Below are 22,803 nucleotides of genomic sequence, written 5' to 3' on the forward strand. Positions count from 1 at the left end.
TGCAGACCTCAGAATGGACATCCTGTCTTCTCTCTGGTTTCACACTGAAGTTTTTGCAGGATTCATGTCCTGGTTTCTGCTGGACTGGTCTGATTGCATCTCACACTCTCAGTGTCTCACTGAAACACAAGCTTTTCTGCTTCATCTTCTTCACACGCTTCCTTTCATTTCACTTCAGCCCAAACATTCAGCTCAGATCTCGTGTATCACCTCGAAATTCTTAAGATTTCACGGGAAACCTGAAGCTCTTTATCAGCTTTACTTTTAACTCCACCCTTTGGTTACACCTGGTCTGACCTTTCAGCTTCATTCAACTTTAACATCTGAGTTTGTTGAATGTGGGTAAGCTGGTCATGTGCTGCGTGTGGATTTTACACTCGTTTTTTTTTCCATAAACGTGCTGCTGATGTTCCTCAGCTGCACCTTCTGACGTTTCTTTTTCTTCCAAACCCAAAAAGGCGAGCAGGGAGCTAAAGATGAACATGCTGGAGGAAACTGATGTCCGACATTTAGGAGCTGTTGGTCTGAGAAAACCGGCTGCCAACTTCAAGTATAATTCTCCATATTTTACATTTGCACAGTATGTGGGGTACTTTATTCAGGATAATGAAATCATTTGTAAGGACACAAAAATGTTCAGCAGTTTTTTTCTTTTATTTGAGTCAGAGTGAGGAAATACATTGACTTTCTACTCCGGCACAGATTATCTCTAATTTATGTTTGTAACTGAGAAATACGTCTGACTGTGTTTGTCTATCATGAAGGCCAACACACACACAGAGTCATAAATGATAAGACGCCTGTTCTCACATTAACATTCTGATTAACAAATTGATAATTGTCCTCTTGAGATCATAATTTCCCATTACTGCAGCAATGAGCTGCTCTGCATTTTGCCACGTCACCCCACGTTCTTGTAAATGTCGCCTGATTGCGTTGAAGAGGTCTCTCCTCTGGTCATCAGTCATCTCCTGCAGGATCTCAGGCACAGACTTGAACTTTTTACTGGTCAGCCAGCTGCAGAGGCCACCAATGGCTCCACCTAGGAGACACAGAGGAGAGGGTGAATGGAAAGTCAGAAACAGGTTTGGTATCCAATCCTGTTTCCACAAAAAGGTCAAGTGTTTGAATTATCCCAAATAAAAACAATCAGAAAACACGGCTGAGGATTTTTATCTGTTTAATAATAGATTTATATTTACTGTGAACAAGTTTCATGAAAGCCAAAGAAAATGATCTGATTTATGGTTTTGTCCCTGTATGTGTTTCTCCTCCATGTTATCTGAACAGTTTAATATCACCATGGAAACAATGACTTTATTTTGTTTTTATTTTCTTAGTATCACCCACTGTAGGAACAGTTCCCTCTTATCTGGAATGTTGGTAAATGGACTGGCTCTTATATAGCGCTTTTCTACTCTTCTGAGCACTCAAAGGGCTTTACACAACTTGTGATTTCACCCATTCACACAAGCACATTTTCCCTAGGTGCTTTCTAACTGACATTCACACACATTCATACTCCGATGGATGCATCGGAGAGCAATTTGGGGTTAATATCTTGCCCAAGGATATTTGGCATGCAGACTAGGGGAAGCCAGGAATCGAACCACCAACCTTCCGATCAGTAGATGACCTGCTCTACCACCTGAGCTACAGCCACCCACATTCATTCACTCACCAACAGCAAACCCCACAGGTCCAATGAGAGCCCCGCATACTAATGTGCATCCTCCCGTCACAACTGCTCCTTTGAGGAGGCTCGTCCAGGTGTTTCTCAGCTCCCTCTCTACATCAGGTGATAATGCATGAATCAGTTTTTTGATATCTTTATTATTCGCTTCCATCTTCTTGATGAATCTCCTGTAAGAGAAAAAATATGATAACTGATCACAGAGAAGTCAAACTAAAACAGAATACACATCCATATTAATGCAGCTGGAGGCAACATGAATAAGAATAAATGTCTTACCTTGCTGTCCTGAGTGTGTGAGCTGATAATCTGCTGTGCACAGAAACACTGACCTGAGCATCCCGCTTCCACTTTATATCAAGATGTCTGTGCAGTGGGTGGGTTGGAATTGGCTGTTTGCACTTTCACTTCTTTCCAGGTTTCATTATTACCTGGTGCAGCAGTGCAGAGGAACACAGAGATCCTGAACCCTGAAGCTCACCTACACATAAGTATGAACTTTGGACTTTTACAGTGCAGGGCTAGAAACGCTCCTGTACTATTAATTTGTCATTTTAACCTCCCAAGACCTCCTAAGATGTGGACACTAGGTTAATATAAACTCATTCACCATATTAGCAGCCTGGTTTCATTTCTTCAGAACGGTACTGGACTGGTTTGTCCCGTTTTACTCGTACAAACCAAACCGGACCCTTAACACCGGAACAACTGTCACATGTTAGGAATTTTCACTTTCAATGTGAAACGATATTTCACGTCAGCCGACACCTTTGGTTGGATTCTTCTTTAGCTTTATATGCACACTTGTCTTTCAGGACTGGTTTTAATGATGTCACAGTGTAGATTCCAGGTGCAGCAGTGCAGAGGAACACCTGAGATCCTGAACCCTGAAGTTCACCTACACATAAATATGGACTTTGGACTTTTACAGTGCAGGGGAAGAAAAGCTCCCGTAGTATTAATTTGTCATTATATTGTTGTGTCATAACAGCAAAGCTGACCAAGAACTTTTCAGTGCCAGGTAAATCATTCCTATAGTTTAAATGAGCCGCACTGACAGAAGCAAGGATTGGTGCTTTGTAGCCTGTGAGGCAGGATCAGGACAGGTGTGCCCACCTGTTGGTGCCATACTCTACGCTAGAGGTCGGCAACATGGGGCTCCGACCCCCTCTTTAGTCTTTATACTGCGGCTTCGTGGTTTGGGAAAATAAATTGTAAAATTATTTAGCTTAAGTGTATTTTATTTATGTTAGTTCTTTTTTAACTTGTAGTTCTAAATTGGAAGATTATCATGATCTTGAAATATAAAAATAAAATGATATTTTATTATTTTTCATCACTCAAAATAAGAGTCACACTCCTGGAAGCCGGTATACCTGCCGAAACGCCGTGCATTTATCAAGACTTTCAACCCCAGGTGGGCCAAGTATGGAGAAATGTAAAAAAAGAAAAATATCTGAAGAAGATTTAACGATGCCTGGGCAGATTTATTTGCATTTACTTCTGAGAGAGCGGCCTACCAGTATGCCTAATTTGTGGATTGTCGATCTTCGGATCCACATACATATTTGAGCAGCTGTTCTCCACCATGAACTATGATAAAAACAAAAACCGCTCACGCCTCACAGACAACAGCTTACAGTCCTGCGTAAAGATGAAGTGACTTCGTACAGCCCCGGTCTGCAGACGCTGTGTGGAGAGGTTCAGGAGCAGGAGTCCCATTGTACCACGGCAGACCCGACGGTGTTTGCATGAACACGCTTTACAGCTTCTCTTTATTGACCACTTTCCACACACGGCTGCTGTACACATGCAGCTGGCTTTCCAGCACACAGCCCGACACATAACACAACAGCAGAGAGAGCACAGACTTTAAGGCGGCGAGGCATGATTACGGATGACGCTCAGGTGCGACCACCTCTCCTGCAGCGGCACTGCAGGCCACGCCCTGCCATACACATTAACCAGATAAAATAAATATTTATGCAGATATTTTGCGAATATTTATTATTCATTTTTTAGGAGCATAGTGCTTTTTTCCAATTATTTTTAAAATTCAGGTCAAGGCTCTACATGCTCCGAAAGCCCAAAGACGATATAAGGATCAGTTTTTGTTTGCTACATGAATAATTTAAGTTCAGCTTTTTAATTCGTTTAAAAGAGACCTTCAAATGGATGTTTTTATTTTTTGTTATAATTTTTTAAGAGTTCAAAATGTGTTCATTACATAAATAAAATTTCATTTTCTTTGTAGCCTTTCATGGATTTCATGAACACACTATAGTTGTTTATACAAAGCATAAAGGTAAAAAACAATGTGTGCAGTGTTATCTTCATTTTAGATGTCAAAAAGTATTTGCGGCTCCCAGTGTTTTCCTTTCCGTGCAAACCGGGTCCAAATGGCTCTTTGGGTCTTAAAGGTTGCTGACCCCTGCTCTACACCCTTCTGCTGATGATCATTGTGCTGTTCACCTTTAGCTGTGATAACCTTTAAGATATGCGGTCCAGTATTAAAGATGAAAAGTCCATAAATATCTTTGTTGGGTCCATGTGACACTAATTCTCTGCAAACACCTACAAGAGCGTCTTCTGTGCTCTTCCCTCTTTTCTGTGCAAACTGACGTGGTCCCAGTTTACCTTTCACCTCACTAAGAACACGATCTGTTCTTTAAAGCTCTTCATTACAATGGACGTGTTTTTGGTACAGGAACTTATGAGGACGCCCGGGCTCTGAGACCAGTGTGGACCATATGAGATTTGGAACTGGTGTCTAAAGCCAAAGCTAAGCTCTTTCCTACACTCTCTTTCAATCCTACCAGTTAATCCATCAGGCCTAGCTGCTTCTGTAACACTGACCTTTCTAAAGGTTCCTCCCTGCTCAGACACAAGCTGCTCCCTAATGTAGCTCTGTTATCTATTGAAGTCAATATTCCAGCTGCACGGCTTCATAGGAAGCATGTCAGCTGAAAACATCTGGAGCACCAGCAACAGGACGAAGCAGAGCCAGGACTGCTGCCCTCCTCAGCTCACAGACCATCACAGGTTGATGTTAAAGAGGAGGAAACAAAGAGCTGTCCCACTTTACAGATGTGTCGCTGCCATCAGATTTTCTCATTTTAAACATTTGATATGTTTTCTATGTTCTACTCGGAATAAAATCTGAGTTTATGAGATTTGGTAGATACCAATAACAGCTCACTCTGATTGCTGATTTGGTGAAAATTGGGTCAAAGTCAACCAAATATGAAGATCAGTAAAAACTTTATATTACCCACAATTTTTATGGATTGTCATCAAATTTCACAACAATATACTAGGCCTTCCTCGAGAAGCACGAGTACCTAGATTGACCTTAAAGGCCAAGGTCAATATTGACCTTTCAATTCAATTTTATTTATACAGATCACAGCAACAGTCACCTCAAGTTGCTTTATATCAGGGGTAGGCTACTCCAGGCCTCAAGTGCTGGTGTCCTGGAGGTTTTAGATGTGTCCATGATCCATCACAGCTGATTTAAAGGGCTAAATGACTCCTCGGCATTTCTTGAAGTTCTCCAGAGGCCTGGTAATGAACTAATCATTTGATTTAGGTGTGTTGACCCAGGGTGCAATTTAAAACCTGCAGGACACCGGCCCTCGAGGCCTGGAGTTGCCTACCCCTGCTTTATATTGTAAGGTAGACCCTACAATAATACATACACAGAAAACCCCAACAATCATATGACCCCCTATGAGCAAGCACTTTGGCGACAGTGGGAAGGAAAAACTCCCTTTTAACAGGAAGAAACTTCCGGCAGAACCAGGCTCAGGGAGGGGCGGGGCCATCTGCTGTGACCGGTTGGGGTGAAAGAAGGAAGACAGGATAAAGACATGCTGTGGAAGAGAGACAGAGATTAAATAAGTAGTATGAGAAATACGTCATGTGAAAGGCGACGTAGAGAGCTGTACAACACAGTTTTTATTTTTCCAACGCAACATCCTGCAGTGTCACAATGATGTCATAACACGCTGTAGTAAAAACAGGATAAAACATCAGAGTTGTAGTACCAGCCCCCGCCTTCGGGGGGAGTTCAATCATTTTACAGCGAACCAACTGAGGTCGTCACTGAGCTGTCAGTCATCAAAGCTGGTGAACAAATATTAAATGAAAAGCTTGAAAGGTTTTTTTATTTGAAATCTGAGAGCAGGAGCACTTTAAAAACACCCTGATGCAGAGTGTGGGAATGAGCAGATTTTCTAATCTAGATTAAATTACACGCTGGTCCCATTCAGGGATTAAAAAAGCCAAAGTAACAAAGACATCAGTGCTGTACAAACATTACTGAGAACTTCGTCTGTGTGAGCTGTGAGACGTCCAAGTTCAAAGGTCAAGTCCACGTGGAGCCATCCCTCAGTCCTTGTAGCGCACCTCGGCTCTCAGCTCCTTGGTGACGTAGCTAATTAAGGCGGCGGCGACCTGCTGCTGGAGGGTGGAGTTCCCCATCACGAACGAGACGAGCTGGGCCGCGTCCGTCCAGTCCAGGTTCCCCAAGACGGCCATGATGGACTCGTAGAGCTGCCTCTGCTGAGGGGAGGCAGCTCCATCAGGATCTGAGGCAGAGGTCTGAACTGCCCGCTGGTCAGCCAGCTGCCCAGGAGACCGCCAACGGCGCCGCCTGGCAGAGACACAGAAGAAGAACACAAGCGCATCAGAGCTTCCACACACAGGCGCGAACAAGCTGAAGTAAAAGCTGTGGCCGAGGTCAGCGACAGCGCACACGGACGTCCAACTTTAAACGTCTAAAGCTTTAAACCTTTGAGAGGACTTTAATCAGATTTACTGATGAGTCTACCCAGGCTGTTTATATCAATACATTTATTGATTTCTTATATTTATATCGATGATGGAAAAGTTAAGATCAGAGCGTTCTAAGGCGTGTGCTTTCAGGGAAGTCCAGGATCTTTTTAAATCAAGCAATCAGTAAGAAATAAAGACATTTCAACAGACTGCTGTGAGCACACTGAAGGCCTGAGACGAGATAAAGCCTCCTGGTGGACACGTGTGGCGTAAACTTGTGACTTCCTTGTTGAATTAGTTTCAGAAAACTTGACCTCTGACCTTGACCTCTCATCAAATGAGATGTTAGTAGACGCACCTGTGCTGTGAATTTCAAACTCTGCGTCGCCTCGTTCTCAAGTTATCAGATTTACAAACTTTGGTGACAAAAGTGCGTCTGTGTTTCCATGAATGGTAAACGATTAAATTCAGTGTGTGGTTAAAAATAATCGTCACAGAGTGAATCAGGTAAACTCGTTCATGTTAAAACGCCAGAGGCATTTCAAGATGGCTGCTGTGTGGGGAGGACTTTGCTGGTCCAGGTTACTGAGGCTGCCCGGGTGACGATCACTGCAGCAGCAAAAGCCTCCAAACTTCTTCTTACCTGCAGTTACTGTAGAGGACTCGAGCCTGCCGTGTTTACTGCCTTCTACCACAAAAGCCTCACAGTACAGCGTATTATTACTCCTGACAGCTGTGGTAAACACACGGTCCACAGTCACAGAGGTTTAAACTGACAAACTCAAACCCAGCGTCCTCCTCAGGCTTCTGCTGTTTCCTTTTTATCTCCTTTGCTGAATCAGCAGATTTAATTCCTCCTGCTTCTTCTTTTACTTACCGACAGCGATCCCCGGAGGTCCTCCGAGCAGCCCGCCCACAAACGCAGATCCTCCCGCCACCATCGCCCCTTTGGTGGAGTTCTTCACGGCGACCTTGATCTCCTCGTGAGCCGATACTTCACAGCACAAACGCATGACGTCATCCATCCGGGCGGGCATCTCTGCGGACTCTACGTGGTGTCTTTCCTGAAAACAAGGTTCAAAAATGAAGACGAGCGTCCTACGATGCATTTGTAGTTAAGTAGTTATTCCTTACACAGCGAAGCACACCTGGGACAGGTGAGCTGTCAGCATCACAGTTTCACAGGTAAATCTGCTGTTAGCGTGTCGAGCTCCAGCACAGCTGTCAGACATCTTTAAATGCATTTCTGTGTTTTTGTTGCATCATTGATGTAACAGTGTGTGAGCTCTCTGAGAGAGGCAGCGGTGACTAACGTCACACACAGCGTGTTACAGTAACACACGCGTGTGCGACACGAGGTCACGCGTGTACTGACTCTGTGTCTTCGGCCGAACCGGAGCAGAAATGTTGGAGGTGAAAGTTTTCACCCGGAGGTAGCGGACCTTCCTCCGGGTCATTTAAAAATCACCGTCACTCATTTCATGTGAGCAGCTGCTCACCTTCACAGTGCTGCGGGTGGGTCACCGGGTGGGTCACCTTCACAGTGCTGGGGGTGTGGGTCACCTGCACCGGGTGTGGGTCAGTAGGTGAGATGAATAAGAACACAGATGGCACAATAAGAACCTGTGCCAAATGTAAGTGCAGCTGTATGATGATGCATGAATATAAATAACATACAGTAAAAATGCAGCACGGACACAAAAGTGGAAGCAGCACGTCTCTTTCTGACCTCACGGGAAAATCAGGTCTGACTCTAAAATAAAAACCAGTTTCAACTTCAGTTTTTTCATCAGCTGCTGACTGTGACACGTAAAAAAAGAAAAGTGATATTCAGCAGAGTGTCTGTACTCGGATCGTTCATCCACCTTCAACCTGTTTACATAAAACTGTCACACACACGCGTGAGGCACAGAAAGGACCAAAGTTTGGTTTCACTTTTACTTTCCAACACAGCCTGAAACCAACAGACGGACTATAATCGTTATAATTACTTGAATAAACCACATCCACGGCCCTGCTGCTTTATCTTTCCTGTTTCTTAGAGGGACTGTCAGTGCTCCGGATTCAGGACAGGGCTCCGTGTAAACACGTCGGGCACAATCACAGCAGTTAGACTTAAATTAGACGGTTTCTGAGCGGAGTTTGGTGGGACGGGCTCGGCAGTGACCGGCAAACAAAAAGTAAATACAGAGTCAGGACATAAACTGAGTGAACACCACAGCTGCTCTCTGTCTGATTCATAGAGTCGGATAATCTAATCCGGTTGGATTAAACTGCGAACTCGGGACTTTTTTTTACCGACCACTCAGACTCGTTCCCCTCTCTGTGTGAGGCTGCAGAGGTGAAAGGTCACACAGCTGATCGGGACACATTCTGCTTACCTTCAGTCCGTCACTGTCCGCAAACTGTGGAAACTCTGCACATCCACTCTGACAACTTCCTGCTCTGCAGATCAGGGAGTGAGGAAACAAACGAGCCTGTTTGATTCTTCTTGGCTGAACACAAACCGGAGAAACGGAGAGAAGATGGTCCGGTCTGACCGTCCGCTCAGGATCTCACATTAAAACACTCACGCTCTAATCTCACTCTACTTTTATTTAACGAACGCATGCGCACAAAGTTAGATACGCTCAAAGGGCACATGCGCACTAAACAAGCCGGAGACCGGAGAAACTTCAAACTAAGTTTCTACACGGAGAGTTCTGATTGGTCACTGATGCTCGCTACGTCACCCAAGCCACCATATTGGTCGCTTTAATTAAAAAACTAAATTCTTTCTTCATGTTTTACAGCTGAAAGTCACCTCGCTTCATTTCCAACATTCTGCAGCGTGTTGTATTCATTTCTGTAATCCTGTATGGATTTAGATTGTTTTGATATTGTGGTTTAAGTATATTGTTCATTGTGTTGCTCATATATTGTGTGTTTTACATTGTTGTGCTTGAGAGACCGGAACCAAACTCCTTGTATGTGTTTGTGCATCTACTTGGCCAATAAATGTGATTGTGATTCATCTCAGTCATCAGAAGATTCTTCTGAGATGATTGCTGCAGAAACCTGCAGTGTGTCACAGTGCTGTCTGTCTTTATCACAACATCTGGGCAGTGCGTGCGTCACAGAGAGAGAGTCCACCATCACAGGATCAAATGACTACAGGTCTGTCTCCATGACGTCTCAGGTCAAAGACCGGTGTTGATCCACCTGAAGGACCTCACAGAGCCCCCGCTGGACCCCCTGCAGTTTGCTCACCAGGCACACGGGTCGGCCGAGGATGCGGTCAGCATGGGTCTGCACTTCATTTCGTTTCACCACGACCAGCCTTGGCTCTTCAGCTTGGTCTTCAACACCATCGTCCCACTGCGCCTGCCTGCGCCCGTCAGTGCATCACTGGCTTTCTGACGGACAGCAGCAGGTAAAGCTGAGGAGCATCACCTCCCACATACAGACCAGCAGCTCTGGCCTCCCTCAGTGGTCTGTTCTCTCCCCGCTGCTCTTGTAAATATACTCTTAAATATGTAAAAATTGTGTATGTTTCTGTTCTGTGTCTTGTGTACTGTTTGTTTGTATGTGTGTCTTTCTTGCTGCTGTTACACCCAAATTTCCCCTTGTGGGACAATTAAAGGATTATTCTATTCTATTCTATTCTATTCTATTGTCCCTCTGCACTGTTGACTGCACCTCAGGAGAGCCATCTGTGAAACTCCTGAAGTTCGTGGAGGACACGATGATGAGTCCGTGTGCAGACAGGAGGTGGAGCAGCTGATCCACCGGTGCAGTCAGAACACTTCATTCATGCTCAGCTCTAGTTTGTTTCTCAAGACCTTTTGTAACTTGTATTTTTCTAACGTTTTGTGTTCCCCTTCATTATATATGCCTTAATCATGTAATGCCTATTAAAAATGTTTCTTTTTGAGAGCAAAGTGAACTTGTTTTTGTAAGTTGCCAAGTAAAGATGTGGGGGGTGGGGCTGAGCCTATCCCAGCTACCACAGGGCGAGAGGCGGGTACAGCCTGGACCGGTCAGCAGCCTGACGCATGTGCTGGATTGGGTCTTGCCTGGTGTGATAGACCCCAGCCTCTATAGATCTTGTGCTCATGATTAGTGCCTCTGCTGTCTTTCAGTCCAGCTTTGGTAGGATTTCTGGATGTCAGCCGCCTCCTCTATCTGCTGGTGGTACACATGGTGCAGGGGCCTGTCCTCCCATGATGGTTCCTCCTCTTTCTTGGGTTTCTGCTGCCTGAGGTATTCACTGAGCACAGGGTCGGTTGGAGACATCTGAGTTCGACTTTCATTGGTTCAGTTTCTTTTATAATGTAAATGAGAAAAGTGAGAAAGTGAGTTTATTATTAAAATCTGTTTGATTTTGGAGCCCAAAGATTTGCTCGTACAGCCCTCACTCTCTGTCCTTCACATTTTACTTTATTAAATATTACATGATAATTAATTATCTGCTTGTTTTTCTTATTGTATTCATTCTGTTTAGCTTTTACCTGTTTGTTTGGTCAGATTTTATGTTACTGAACTTCAGACCAGAGGACTTTTCTGTCTTTTATGTTTGACTTATTTTTTTTTCCCTGCTGAATCGAAGGAAAAATTAGGTAAATCGAACCTCGCTGGCCTCACCTGCAGTACCTGAAGCTGCCACCAGGGGACGTCGCCCCCTGTTTTAATAAATCTCTGAAGCGTTTGTTTCATTGAAGCTGCGTCCCATACACGCCCCGGGTGGGGTGAATGTGGGACTCGGGACCTTGTGGCTGTAACAAACATTCATATCTGATCCTGCGTCTGAATCCTGTTTGTATTGTTTCCTCTCTGCGAGCACAGGGACTGTTTAACCTCCTCACATCCTTCTAATATCACAGAGCCCGGTCCAAACACCCCGGAACAGCGAGCTGGAGCAGCCTCCGTGTCAATCACTGACGTGTTTACATTTATTCTGTTGTCATCTTTATTCTTTTGTTCTCGCTTTCTTCCTATAATTACTTCCTGTTACGTAACCCTGCCACAAAGACGTTCTTCCCTGTTTAAAATCAGCCGCTCCGCTGACGTTACACTCATCCGTGTTTGTGATTAGTCAGATGCTGTCAGCCCCGCCTAGCCTCGCTGAGCGCGCGGGTTAATCCAGCGAGGTGATAACCTGCTTCTGGTGACCTCTGACCCTGACCGGCACGCTCCCGATACCTGAGGAGTGACCTCAGGACCGCCGGGGCCTGCCCGGCTGAACTCGGCTCAGTGCGAGGATAGGTTCAGGGGGCGGGGCTTTGTTTGTTTACGTGTGATGCACTGAGATACGCTCCGCCTGATTGGGTGGATTTTGGTGACGTTTGAGGGGGCGGGGGAGGAGCCTGTGTGTGAGATAAACAACCTGTGGATGAAAACAAGCACAGAGAGAACCGGAAGCTTCAGAGCAGCGAAAACATCAATTTATCGGAGCAGGTGGGTCTGAATCTTTATTTACACTCACGCGTGACCTTTGACCTGCACGCGGTTAGTGTTAGAGCCTCTGTTCCGCCGTACCTGAGCACGGGCAGGGATGCTTGTTCCAGCAGGAGGTACACGGAGTCCTGCCGAGGTCTGCTTTACACACACACAGGCGTGTGTGTGAGTGTGTGCACTTCTGTGCAGTTGCGTTTCACGCACAGATGTTTCTGTAAACATGATGAGGCTGAGGGTCACGTGATGAAGAGCTGCTATTACTGTGCTCTGAATTAAATCAGCATGAAGCAGATAGCTGGAGTCAACAGACGTGAGCAGGACAAACACACACAGTAAAGTTTTATTATTTTAAGATCTTACAAACTGCTGTTGAGCATTAATGTGGACACAGGAGGAGGAGGTGAAAGGTCACGACCCGACTTCCTGTCTTTGTGGAACATCATCTGGGTTCAGGCTGCTCGGGTTTCTGAGGCTTCGGCGTCATAAGGAAAGTTTTTACCTGTGATGATCTCACCTGTGTGCTGCTCTTTATCCACAAGTGCTGTCAGAAACGTCGGAATGATCGGAAAGATTCTTTCTCAGCTTCTCGGGAATGCCAGCGAGGACCTGGAGTCAGCAGGAGCAGAACACGAGAAGCTGCTGGAGTTCGAGGACGAGGGCTGGGTCATCGTTAACCTGCCAGGTGAGAAAGTCAACCTGCTTCAGGTGTTCACGCCGTGGCGCCGATGGTTCTAAAACATCTTTGATCCTCATGCAGAGGACGGGCTCCTGTCGGCTCCAGACGCGGACCTCCTCGAGAACCTGCTGATCGAACACCCGAGCATGTCCGTCTACCAGATGAGACGCGGGGTGGGTGGAGCCGAGGAGGAGGAGGAGGAGCCGGGCTCTGATGAAGAGGAAACCTCAAGGTTATGATGCTGACGACACTTTCATTCAGATAATCTGAAACCAGTTTTACAAACACAGAAGAGGACAGCAGGGCAGGTGGGCGGGGTTTATAACGTGGCTTCCTGTGTCTCTCCAGGCTTGTGGTGGTAAGGCGGCACGTATCCTGGCGTCTCGCTGCCTGGGGGCTCCCTCTGCCTTTCAACGTCCAGCTGCCGGCGGCGCAGCGTGCCAGGAGTCGTGCCGAACGCAGGAAGCTGAGCCGCGGCGCCCTTCGCCGGCAGAACCTCGCCAAGACACGCTTCTGCCCCGCAGAGCGGCGCTACGGACACTTCAAGCAGCCCTGCCAGCGTCTCTACAACTACTGACTCCAATAGCGGCGCCGGTCAGGCTTCACCTCACTGTTACATCACATGACATTCACCACTTCCTGTGCAGTAAAGCCATCAAACAGCTGAAAGAACCACACGTGTTTTTCATTCTTCTGTAAACTTTATTATCAGCAGGGTGAGCGCGGCGCCTCGCGGCACAACAGTCACTGCTGAGATTAATGTTGATGATGTCAGAGCTTCGTGCTCTGTCGCCGCGTTTAAATCTGTCATTTTGGCGGCTTCGCTCTTCTTCTGCGTGTTAAAGTGTGTGATGAGTTGACCTCTTGACCTTTGCAGCATTCCTGCTGCTTTTCTTTTTATTTGACACAAATGTGAGATTTTAATTTGTTTTTATTTGTGTGTATTTATAAAATCTTAAAAAAAAAAAAAACAAGTAAATAAAGTTTTTGAGATTTTCTAAAGCTGCGGTCTGCGTGTCTTTATCGTGGCGGCTCGTTCACTGGCGGAGCTTCCGGATTTTTCCCATGAACCTCTTCACCCGCTGCGGGTCCACCTCGTTGGCCCAGTGCCCGCCCAGCTTAAAGTGGGAGCCCACGATCATCGCATTTGCATCCAGGTAGCGTTCAACATTGTCATAGGTCACTCCTGAGCCAATCAGCACGGGGATTCCCACAGACCGGGAAACGTCTGGAAAAACAGAGAAAAAAAACACTTGACTGAATTTCTATTTAAGAACACGTCAGCTAACGGAGAGTCGAAAGCTTTTTTTCCCACCATCCAGCAGCACACGAACGCATCTCAACCCTCCAGACTTAAAAACCCTGAAGAGGTTTAGAATTTGAATGAAATCATTTACATTTCATTTAAAACTCTGAATATTACAAAGGAATCTAGTAGATCGCTACTAAACGCACTGCAGGCTGGACTCATCGCACAGAGGGCTGCTGTGGTTTGGGATTGCTGTTTGAATTATTGGTGCTACTTCCTGCCTCTGTTGATATCTGACCCACCCTGAGAAGTCTCACCTGGTCACACCTGTTCCCACTCTGATGATCCTTCGATTCCCTGACACAGTCCGAGTGTTTTCCTGGCTTCATGTTGGGACTCTGTTCTGGATTTTGGACCTGGTCTTTGCGCCCTGTCTCTGATACGTTTGCCTCGTTTACTGTCAGCTGTTTGAACCTTGGGTTAAATCACTGCTAACTAAAACGCAGCCATTGCTAGCACGTGTGGTTTGTTTATCTCGACTGCAGCAGCCTCTGCTATATAAACATCATCACTGAGCGCTAACACCTTGGAGCTCAAAGGTATCTGATTGCATGCTGTGCAGGACCTTTGGGTCGGTGCAGGACAGTGTGTGTGCAAACAGGCTCACTGCATGCATATTCTCTGGCTTCATAATGACTTTGCTCACCTGAGGTGTGCCCTCTCTGACCTGTCAGAGTCTCCTGTCTGTGCCGGCAGTCCTGTGTGTGGTAGATATAACACTGACATACATTAGAATGTGACTCTCCAAAACTTGATTCTGTTCATCTGGACGTAGCGTTTTGTGGGAGAAACGTTTCGTCACTCATCCAAGTGACTTCTTCAGCCTCAGCTGACTGCAGGTTTCCCCAATCTTATAAACAGTACATTTGCATAATGACTGAAACCAGCCCACTGAAGGAACAATGGGCTGGGCAAAGATTAGAATGTGACAGACAGAATATAAAATACGCTTCAGACGCCTTCATCTCCTGCAGAGCTGCACTCAGTGAACCTCCACTCACACATGTGACCTGCTGAATGTGTCTGAACATGACCAGCCCGTGTGTGTGTGTGTGTGTGCAGCAGTGGCATGTACGGCACTCAGACTGTTTACAGGGTTGAGTGTCCGGCTGCTATAAATATCCTGGACCCCAGCGCTGCTGCGAGGACGCGGTGCAGAGCTCAGACTCAGTAACCTGAGCTGATGCAAACCTTACTGACTGATTACTGCAGGATTTATGGTCCTGTGCATGAAGCTACATGAAGACTGAACACTGCGTGTAGCTTGAATGCTGATTGGTTAAAAGTTTTAAACAGGAAAGGGAACTACAGATGAGCTCACCGTGAGAAAGAGGAAGCACAAAAACATGGCACTCAGCAGGTATCAGTAACACCTGAGGGCAGGTATAGCTCTGTGTTTATCTCAGTGACTGTAGGCGGAGCCATGACTTTCATTTCTAAGCTTTCAATAGGAAATGGACTGGTTCTTTTCTACTCTGATCACTTAAAGACACAGAGTGGATTTATCTCCCACACACAGCTCAGGTGGGCCTGACCCCCTGCTGTGAGTGTGACATTTAAAATTCTTTGGGCACCGGTTTAGCTCAGTGGCCAGAGCGGCCGCCCGGATTCGAGTCCGATCCGCGGCCCTCTCTCCCTCCGGTTTCCTGTCAGTCTTCACTGTAACTATTTAATAAAGCCAGAGAAAGATTCAGATTTGAGCTGCTGAACAAACACTTCTCTGATAAGCAGTGAGGAGAAAATGTATCCAGTCCTGCTGCTGATAGAGGTGAGGGGGACCTCTTCTGGACAAACGGGGTAAAAGCAGGAGGACCTGGGGTGAGGGGGCGGGACTTTCCTCTTCTGTATGGAGACAGTCTAGAGCCACAAATATTAGCTTAAAAAAATGTCTGATATGTTGTGAAATACTGTTCTGAGAATAAAGTGAAGCGTGCTTCCACCCACACAACACAGCTGATGAAGTCACACCTCAACCCTGCAGGGCCAATCAGCTGTTTCTGTGCTGCATGCAGGTGAATCCTCTCTGCAGCTCTATCAGGAGTTACCTGACCTGAGATTTTAACTTTAGATTTAAATTTTAATGTTAAAATAATCAGATCGTTAATCTCAGCAGTGACGAGAAGCTGCTTCATATTCTACACTGCAAAAACTTAAAATCTTACCAAGTATATTTGTCTGATTTCTAGTCAAAATAATCTCATCACACTTAAAATAAGACACAATCAGCTACAAAGTAACATTTCAGTAAGATACAGGAACTTGTTTTTAGACACTTTCCCTTATTTCATTGGGAGATTTTTTCCCACTTATTCCAAGCAAAAATATCTTGTATTAATTGAAAAAATCTGCCAATGAAACAAGTGAAAGTGTCTAAAAACAAGTTCCTGTATCTTACTGAAATGTTACTTTGTAGCTGACTGTGTCTTATTTTAAGTGTGATGAGATTATTTTGACTAGAAATCAGACAAATATACTTGGTTCAACATTACAAGATTGGTACAAGTTTTAGAGTTTTTGCAGTGTAGGATTCTGATTTTAGATGATAAGGTAATAAAATGCAGTGAGTCACAGTCTGTCTTTATCACAGAGTGACGAGTGTCAGGCTAACATCTGGACAGCGTGTGTGTGTGTGGCAGGGGCGGGACCTCGGAGCTCCTCGGGGTCGGCCTGCAGTCCTGTGGCTGCTCCTGTGATGATGATGCCGTCTGAGAGGAAGAACTCAGCAGCACGTGCCGTCTCTGCGACGCTCACGTCTGATGTCAGGGCGTGCGAGCTGGAAACACAAACACACACACAGACACAGAGACATGTGTGGATGTTACACACTGGAGATGATAAATGGTTTGCACTGTAATAAAAATCAAACCTTGTGTGAGGTGTGTGAAAGTTTCATGAGTTGCTGCTCAGTGGGGTGGATGCTCCTACCACAGCAGCAGGTGAGCTGCCCTTCAGTGTGACTGCAGTTGTCACCAGAAGGACACCACAGGGGACCATCAACACGATAGCCGCAGGTCCAGGCAACATCCAGGACGGCTTCTAAGAGCTCGCCAAGGAGCTGACACACATTTCAACACCTCTCTTGCCCAGGCTGGGCCCATTAATGTCCCAGTGGCTAAAAGCTCAGCTATGAAAGGCATGAATGACTATTGGCCTCTCATCCTGATTCAAAGTACCTGGAACGGCTGGTTTTGAGGAGTCAGGTGACATCAGTGTGGATCCACAGCATTACGTGTACAGGAAGAACCGGTCTGTGGATGATGTCACCGTGTCCTCAGCCGTGTGAGGCTGCTCTTTCTGGACTTTAGTTCTGCATTTAGTAAAATCCTTCCATCCATGTGTAACTGGGTGCTGGACCTCTGACAAACGGGCCACTGTCTGTGAACATACACGGCGTCCTATCCTCCACCATCACACTTAACACCGGCTCTCTGCAGGGGGGTGTACTGACTCTCTGCAAAGATTTTGGGCAAATGTATCCTGAAGTTTGCAGACAACACGGTTGTTGTTGGTCTGATCTCCAACAACCATGAGTCTGTGCGCAGGACGGAGGTGGAAGACGAGGTGGAGGAGGACACCTCACATGTCTCCTTCCCTCCTTATTAGAGGAGAAGCTGTGGAGCAGCTGACCACAGTCAAACACCTGAGTCTGCACATGGCCCACAGGTACACCAGCGTTATGAGGAGGCTGATGCAGGCTGGCCTCGGTGTGCTGTGCCGACTTCCTTCAGTGACCGCGTGGTGGAGAGCGCCCTGACTGCTTGTATGATTGTCAGCTATGTAACTGATCTGAGGCCGACAAAGAGTGGGGAGATCTGCCAGAAACATCACTAACATCACTCCCCTTCTTTAAAAGACAGATGCAGAATCAGAGCATTGAACCCCTCCCACCTCCCACCACGGTCTGTGCCTTACGCATCCTCCCCAGACCTGCGTACACTAACCTGGGCAGGTACGCTGGTCCCTTGGTTTATTGCTCCTCATAACGATCATCTTAATCAGTCTTCGTTTGGTCCCTCATTTAGAGCCAATATGGCTTGGGGGACCCCCCGGAATCACTGGGACACACAATCCGCATTCTTAGAGGAGTTTGTCTATTTATCCATCCATCCATTCGCTTCGGCTTATCCTTTTCAGGGTCGCGGGGGCGCTGGAGCCTATCCCAGCTGTCATAGGGCGAGAGGCGGGGTACACCCTGGACAGGTCGCCAGTCTGTCGCAGGGCCAACACACAGGGACAGACAACCATTCACACTCACATTCACACCTAGTGACAATTTCGATTATCCAATTAACCTATCCCCACAAGCTGCATGTCTTTGGACGGTGGGAGGAAGCCGGAGTACCCGGAGGGAACCCACGCAAACACGGGGAGAACATGCAAACTCCACACAGAAAGACCCCGGCCTGATGGTGGAATTGAACTCAGGACCTTCTTGCTGTGCGGCAACAGTGCTAACCACCGTGCCACCGTGCTGCCTACAGAGTTTGTCTATTTATAATACATGAACAACAACAAAGGAGGCAAATTAATAATGTAAATTCACAGCAGAAGAAAATCCTAAAAACGTTTCCAGGTGGGTCGTCAGCTCTGTGCTGACCCACTGAACACTCCAGTGTCCTCCGGTCCGATAACCCTGTCCTGAGCTGTTTCTCCTGCAGGACTCAAACCCGGCTGCGTGGCTTCTAGAACGTTCTGCTTGTTGCTTTAAACTCATATTTTCTCATCAAAAGAAAAGAGTAAAACATTTACTCTCAGGCGGACTTTGAGGATGGAAGTGAAGGATTTTCCTCTGAAACCTTTGACCTTTGATCTGAAAGTGAAAAATTAGCCTCAGACAGTCTGATCAAGACAAACTCTGATGTTTAATAAATGAAGCCGATCACTAACATACAAAACCTCTGCTGACACTGTGAACTTTGACCCTGTCAGTGTGAACGTGGGTTCATACTGTAGCTCTGTATGAACCTCTGCAGCTGTACTCAGGAAGTGTTTTCACGTCTTCTTGCATCACTGAGTACTTCATTCTTTACTATAACTGCACAGCAGGTGACCTCACCTGTGCTTCTTCTTGATGTCGGTGAAGATCTGCACGTGCTCAGCTCCGATCTGTTTGCGGTACCGCAGTAAGTCCCCAGCGCCGGCGTTCAGGAGGCCTTCGTCTGCCACGTGAGCAAAGACGAAGCCCTCAGCCCTGATGAAGTCCAGGCCTGGAAGCACACAGCGCCGTCACTGTGCTGATCACATGTCCTGCATCTTTCCAAACACATCAACATGAACTGAACGAACAACTGAACCTGAGGCCAGAGCCACAGCCAGAGCCTGCTGATTGGCTGCAGTCAGGATCTGCGCTCCTATCGGCAGGGACGGACAGGCGGCCCTAACGCTGCAGCAGACGGCGGTCATGCAGGCGCTCACCTCGGGGCCCACGCTCAGAGAGTACGGCACATCGTGCATGTTTTCAACGATCAGTCCATCCTGAAAGACGGGATTGGAGCTTCGGTTAGCGCCTCGCCTGTGCAGACTGCAGAGCTGTGAGGAATGCAAACAACGTGCACAAACGTACAACCCCTGCGTCTCTGTAGATCGCAGCCTCCCGGCACGCCGCCTCGCTGATTTCAGACATTTTCAAAGAGCCCAGTGGGCTACCTGAGGAAGAGGAGGAGCCTGTTATATAAGGTCTCAAAGAGTACCCTCACACTTAAGGATGTGGGCACCGATGTGCACATCATGCATGTACAAGAATACGAGTGCAAACTGTGATGTTTTTCTCTGCAACTCCTCCTACTCAAAGTCACGAGTACACCTGGTAACACATCAGGACACAACCATGATCACCTGGACGAACAACAACCCGCAGCATATTCACAGCGTGTCATTATTTATTTAACACTAAACCAAAATGCAGAAGCAGTGTGTGAGAAACTATCAGGTGCTTCTAATCAATGCAGGTTGATTAACTGATCATCAGCAGTGTGAGTCCCTCTATAAAAGCAGAGGTTTGGTCTGTTTGCAGGTCGACGGTGTTCAGGTGTGTTAACACAATCCCAAAATATTCCTACGAGTGGACGTCCCAGAAAATTTACCCCAAGGTCAGAGCGTGCAGAAAAACTCCATCCGAGACGCTACAGACCTCAGTTAGTGTGTGAAAGGTCAAAGGTCATGACAGCAGAATTAGAAAAAGTGTGAACAGACCTTCAGCAGCGTTACAGTTAGGGTCGGTCATTTTGCTACATTCGTCTTGCCCTCGTGGACATTGATGTACTTATTGTGTATTTTGTTGCCGTGTATCTTCGTATGAAGTTAAGGTTGATGGTACTGCTGTGTGTCTCAGCCTGCAAAAGGGATGTCTGATCTCGACTCCTGGTTAAATAAAGTTTAACTGCCCCGTCACACTGCGACCACACACCGGTGTGTGAGGCTGAAATGTTACACGTCTGACTTAATCAAGTTCATGTCTGAGTGCAGCGTACGCAGGAAAATGTGGCTCACATATCAGCTCAATCTGAGCCAATCAGAACGTGCAATGTTGTCTTAACGTGATGACGTGCAGGCCCACGCGAAGCTGAACCCCAGGTCACCCTGAAATCTGCACCCGTGTGATCACATTTTGCAAACTTCTGTGCTCTTACTGACCTCCCCCTGCCACGACCAAACACTTCACCTGAACTTGGAGGACGCCGACAGGTGGACTCTGTTACCTGGCAACGCTTTCACGTGAATCATTCCAATAACGACGGATTTTAGACGCCCAAACAGCTCCAAAAACTTCATCCTTCCCTTTCTGTGCAGACGCAGCAGAATGAAACCTTTTTGTGTCGTTCTCAGGAGGGGGTCATGTGACTGACCAAAGGTCGACTTAGTTCTGTTCACCAGAGTATTTCAGCTTCACCGAAGATAAGAACACACTTTCATCTCTGGAACAAGTTTGTTTCTGAATAAAAGAAGTTTCCTGGCTGTAAGTCAGGGCCAGCAGACCGACCTCAGCACAAGGACGTGTTTCATCTATTTAACTTTTACACTCTCTGAGGAAGCCGAAGTTTAACCATTAGTTTTCCATTAATGTTTGTCTGCACTCACCTGGGTCTGGGTTTCCTCTCAGATTCACCTTCCTCCACTCTCACCCACTTATTCAAAGTCCTGTTCTTCATATAGCAGCAAACCTCGAAGCTCCGTGCTGACTGCAGGAAACTCAAAGCAGTCGTTCTGCACCTGGCAGCTCCATCACCCTCCCTCCTCTGCACATGCTCAGACCATCTCATCCTCTCTGACTCTCAGCTGCTCCTCTGATGGACTCCTCCTTCTCACTCCCAGTGAAAGTCTTAACATCTTCAGCTCGGCCTCCGCCGTCTCCAGCTGTCCTCATGCTCCCTCCTGTCTACTCCCTTTCTCTCATGCTGCTACCCTTCTGTCACGAATCACCCCTGACATTCGTCTCCACCCGCTCCACCCTGCCTGCACACTCTTTTTCACTTCTCTAGTGCACTGTTCATTGCTTTGGGTCCACACCAAGCCTTCTTGTCCTCCTTCCTTTGTCCAGAGGATACTCCAAACACTTTCCCTGCAGTTTCCCTCAACTTTACTTTTCCCACTCTGTGCAGCATCCTTCCTTCCTTCACACTTCCTCTTCTTGATGTCCAAAGTCACCCTGCAGTCGACCATCCGATGCTGCCCAGCTACATCCTCCCTGATGCCACCTCACAGTCTCATATCTCGCTCAGATCACACCTTCTGTACCTTCCTCCACCCCTCTACCTGACCTCCACCCTGTGGGGCGTACACACTGACAGCCTTCAACCTCATACTGGTGATCCTGCTTGTTACTCCTCACCTCCACAGCACTGCTCACGCTCCTCCTTCAGGATACCTCCTGCTCCATTTCTCCTCCTGTGATCAGAGCTGTCTTTAAATCACGAGGAAGCCTCGGTGCTTCCCCCAGCTCACACGGATCATCGTGGAAGTCTCCACTGTCCTGACATGTGCTGCTGTTACGGGTCATGTCTCAGCAGCAGCAGGAAGTATGGTACTGATGTGACGTCATTACATTTCCTGTACAAGCTGGTTATTAAAACCAAGGATGACCTAATGAATGATCATATTCAGCCTGCAGCAGCAACCCGTGTGAGGACGCTGTGGTGTGATCGCGTGACCAGCAATCACAGATTTGCTGACGTCAAAGGTTGGTTCGCCTCCTTCCGCCACTTTATCAGATTTAACGGTGAGTTTAGGAGCCCGGGGAGGAGGCCGGAGGCGGCTGAGCGGGTCACTCCGCTGCGGTCGGAGGCGGGGCGAGTACGGCGGCCCGCAGTGGACATGTGGGAGGCGATACGCTTCATTTTCCCGCTGAATCACAGCCTGGTCCCGGTGACAGACACTGAAGGCAACGTGCACGCACCCGCTCGCTCACCCGCTACGTCATTCTGCCCGCTTTGCGTCGTTTTCCGCGTTTTTCTGCGCCGCTTTTGCCTTTGTTTACATCTGACACACAGCCACGCGGTGCCGGAGCGCTTCCGGTCTGCGAAGATCCGCCCCTCGCAGCTGTCAGCGCGGCACTCACGCCCCCATTTTTACCGGCAAAACTAAAAACTCACCTTCATTTCCTTCACGCTCGCGACCAACCGCGCAGACTTCAGCCAGCATACCTGCCGCGTGCCCTGCACAGGTGAGCGGCTGAGGTGACGCAGCTCAGTGCGGCTGTAAAGCGGCGCAGAGGGTGGAGATTTAGCGCCAACTGGAATCTACGCCTCCTGACGTGGAGCTCATCTGCGCTCTGCGAGGCGCCAGCTCGGAGCAGTTAGCCCGGCCTAAGCTCAGAATCCCGGGCACCGCGAGCAGGAGAGAAGCCGAGGAGAGGCGGACACACAGCACACACCTGGAGGACACACTTGGAGAACCCGAGGGGAACCCGCTGCGGGG

The 22,803-nt window shown here is 47.3% G+C and overlaps 3 protein-coding genes and 1 non-coding gene across 8 annotated transcripts; 1 reads left to right on the forward strand and 3 right to left on the reverse strand.

Moving 5' to 3' along the window:
* Positions 1–633: 633 nt before the first annotated feature.
* Positions 634–2,882, reverse strand: LOC100696406 (uncharacterized). The gene is made up of 3 exons (XR_002063148.2): positions 1,973–2,882; positions 1,682–1,863; positions 634–1,042 (listed from the first exon to the last, which is right to left on the reverse strand). It is a non-coding gene; the product is annotated as an uncharacterized LOC100696406 (transcript).
* A 2,745-nt stretch (positions 2,883–5,627) lies between these two features.
* On the reverse strand, positions 5,628–9,114 carry LOC100696575 (protein C19orf12 homolog). Its single transcript, XM_003437606.5, is given in 4 exon segments — positions 5,628–6,261; positions 6,264–6,347; positions 7,347–7,533; positions 8,851–9,114. Coding segments are annotated over 3 exon segments (423 nt in total). The 5' UTR covers positions 7,507–7,533; positions 8,851–9,114; the 3' UTR covers positions 5,628–6,082.
* A 2,644-nt stretch (positions 9,115–11,758) lies between these two features.
* On the forward strand, positions 11,759–13,583 carry si:ch211-260e23.9 (tumor protein p53-inducible nuclear protein 2). The gene is made up of 4 exons (XM_003437608.5): positions 11,759–11,905; positions 12,445–12,587; positions 12,663–12,813; positions 12,930–13,583. Exons 1-4 carry the CDS (start codon positions 11,841–11,843, stop codon positions 13,156–13,158), a joined length of 588 nt encoding a protein of 195 aa, XP_003437656.2. The 5' UTR covers positions 11,759–11,840; the 3' UTR covers positions 13,159–13,583.
* Positions 13,452–22,779, reverse strand: zgc:162297 (uncharacterized protein F13E9.13, mitochondrial). 5 transcript variants are annotated; one of them, XM_025908606.1, is made up of 8 exons: positions 20,968–21,227; positions 20,589–20,752; positions 19,454–19,536; positions 19,185–19,365; positions 18,947–19,097; positions 16,536–16,663; positions 14,537–14,588; positions 13,452–13,809 (listed from the first exon to the last, which is right to left on the reverse strand). In XM_025908606.1, the coding sequence occupies exons 1-8, from the start codon at positions 21,147–21,149 to the stop codon at positions 13,755–13,757; spliced, it is 996 nt and encodes a 331-aa protein (XP_025764391.1). In that variant the 5' UTR covers positions 21,150–21,227; the 3' UTR covers positions 13,452–13,754. The 5 variants fall into 5 exon arrangements, with proteins under 5 accessions (XP_025764391.1, XP_013120013.1, XP_005447909.1 ...); XM_013264559.3 differs by lacking the exon at positions 14,537–14,588 and having other exon boundaries at positions 13,495–13,809; positions 20,968–21,221; XM_005447852.4 differs by lacking the exons at positions 14,537–14,588; positions 20,589–20,752; positions 20,968–21,227 and adding an exon at positions 22,479–22,779 and having other exon boundaries at positions 13,495–13,809.
* Between the last annotated feature and the right edge of the window lie 24 nt (positions 22,780–22,803).

This window comes from Oreochromis niloticus, linkage group LG1 (genome assembly GCF_001858045.2).
Source record: "Oreochromis niloticus isolate F11D_XX linkage group LG1, O_niloticus_UMD_NMBU, whole genome shotgun sequence".
In the NCBI taxonomy this organism is placed as follows: domain Eukaryota; kingdom Metazoa; phylum Chordata; class Actinopteri; order Cichliformes; family Cichlidae; genus Oreochromis; species Oreochromis niloticus.

What these genes read in the sequence shown, in the direction of transcription:
- si:ch211-260e23.9 (XM_003437608.5), top strand. Translation starts at nt 11,841, where the DNA reads ATGAAAACAAGCACAGAGAGAACCGGAAGCTTCAGAGCAGCGAAAACA. An exon ending in GGTCATCGTTAACCTGCCAG is followed by an intron (nt 12,588 to 12,662) that starts GTGAGAAAGTCA and finishes ATCCTCATGCAG; the next exon opens with AGGACGGGCTCCTGTCGGCT. An exon ending in GATGAAGAGGAAACCTCAAG is followed by an intron (nt 12,814 to 12,929) that starts GTTATGATGCTG and finishes GTGTCTCTCCAG; the next exon opens with GCTTGTGGTGGTAAGGCGGC.
- zgc:162297 (XM_013264559.3), bottom strand. Translation starts at nt 21,149, where the DNA reads ATGAGATGGTCTGAGCATGTGCAGAGGAGGGAGGGTGATGGAGCTGCC. An exon ending in TCACGTGAAAGCGTTGCCAG is followed by an intron (nt 19,537 to 20,588) that starts GTAACAGAGTCC and finishes CCTCTTCCTCAG; the next exon opens with GTAGCCCACTGGGCTCTTTG. An exon ending in TCTACAGAGACGCAGGGGTT is followed by an intron (nt 19,366 to 19,453) that starts GTACGTTTGTGC and finishes CCCGTCTTTCAG; the next exon opens with GATGGACTGATCGTTGAAAA.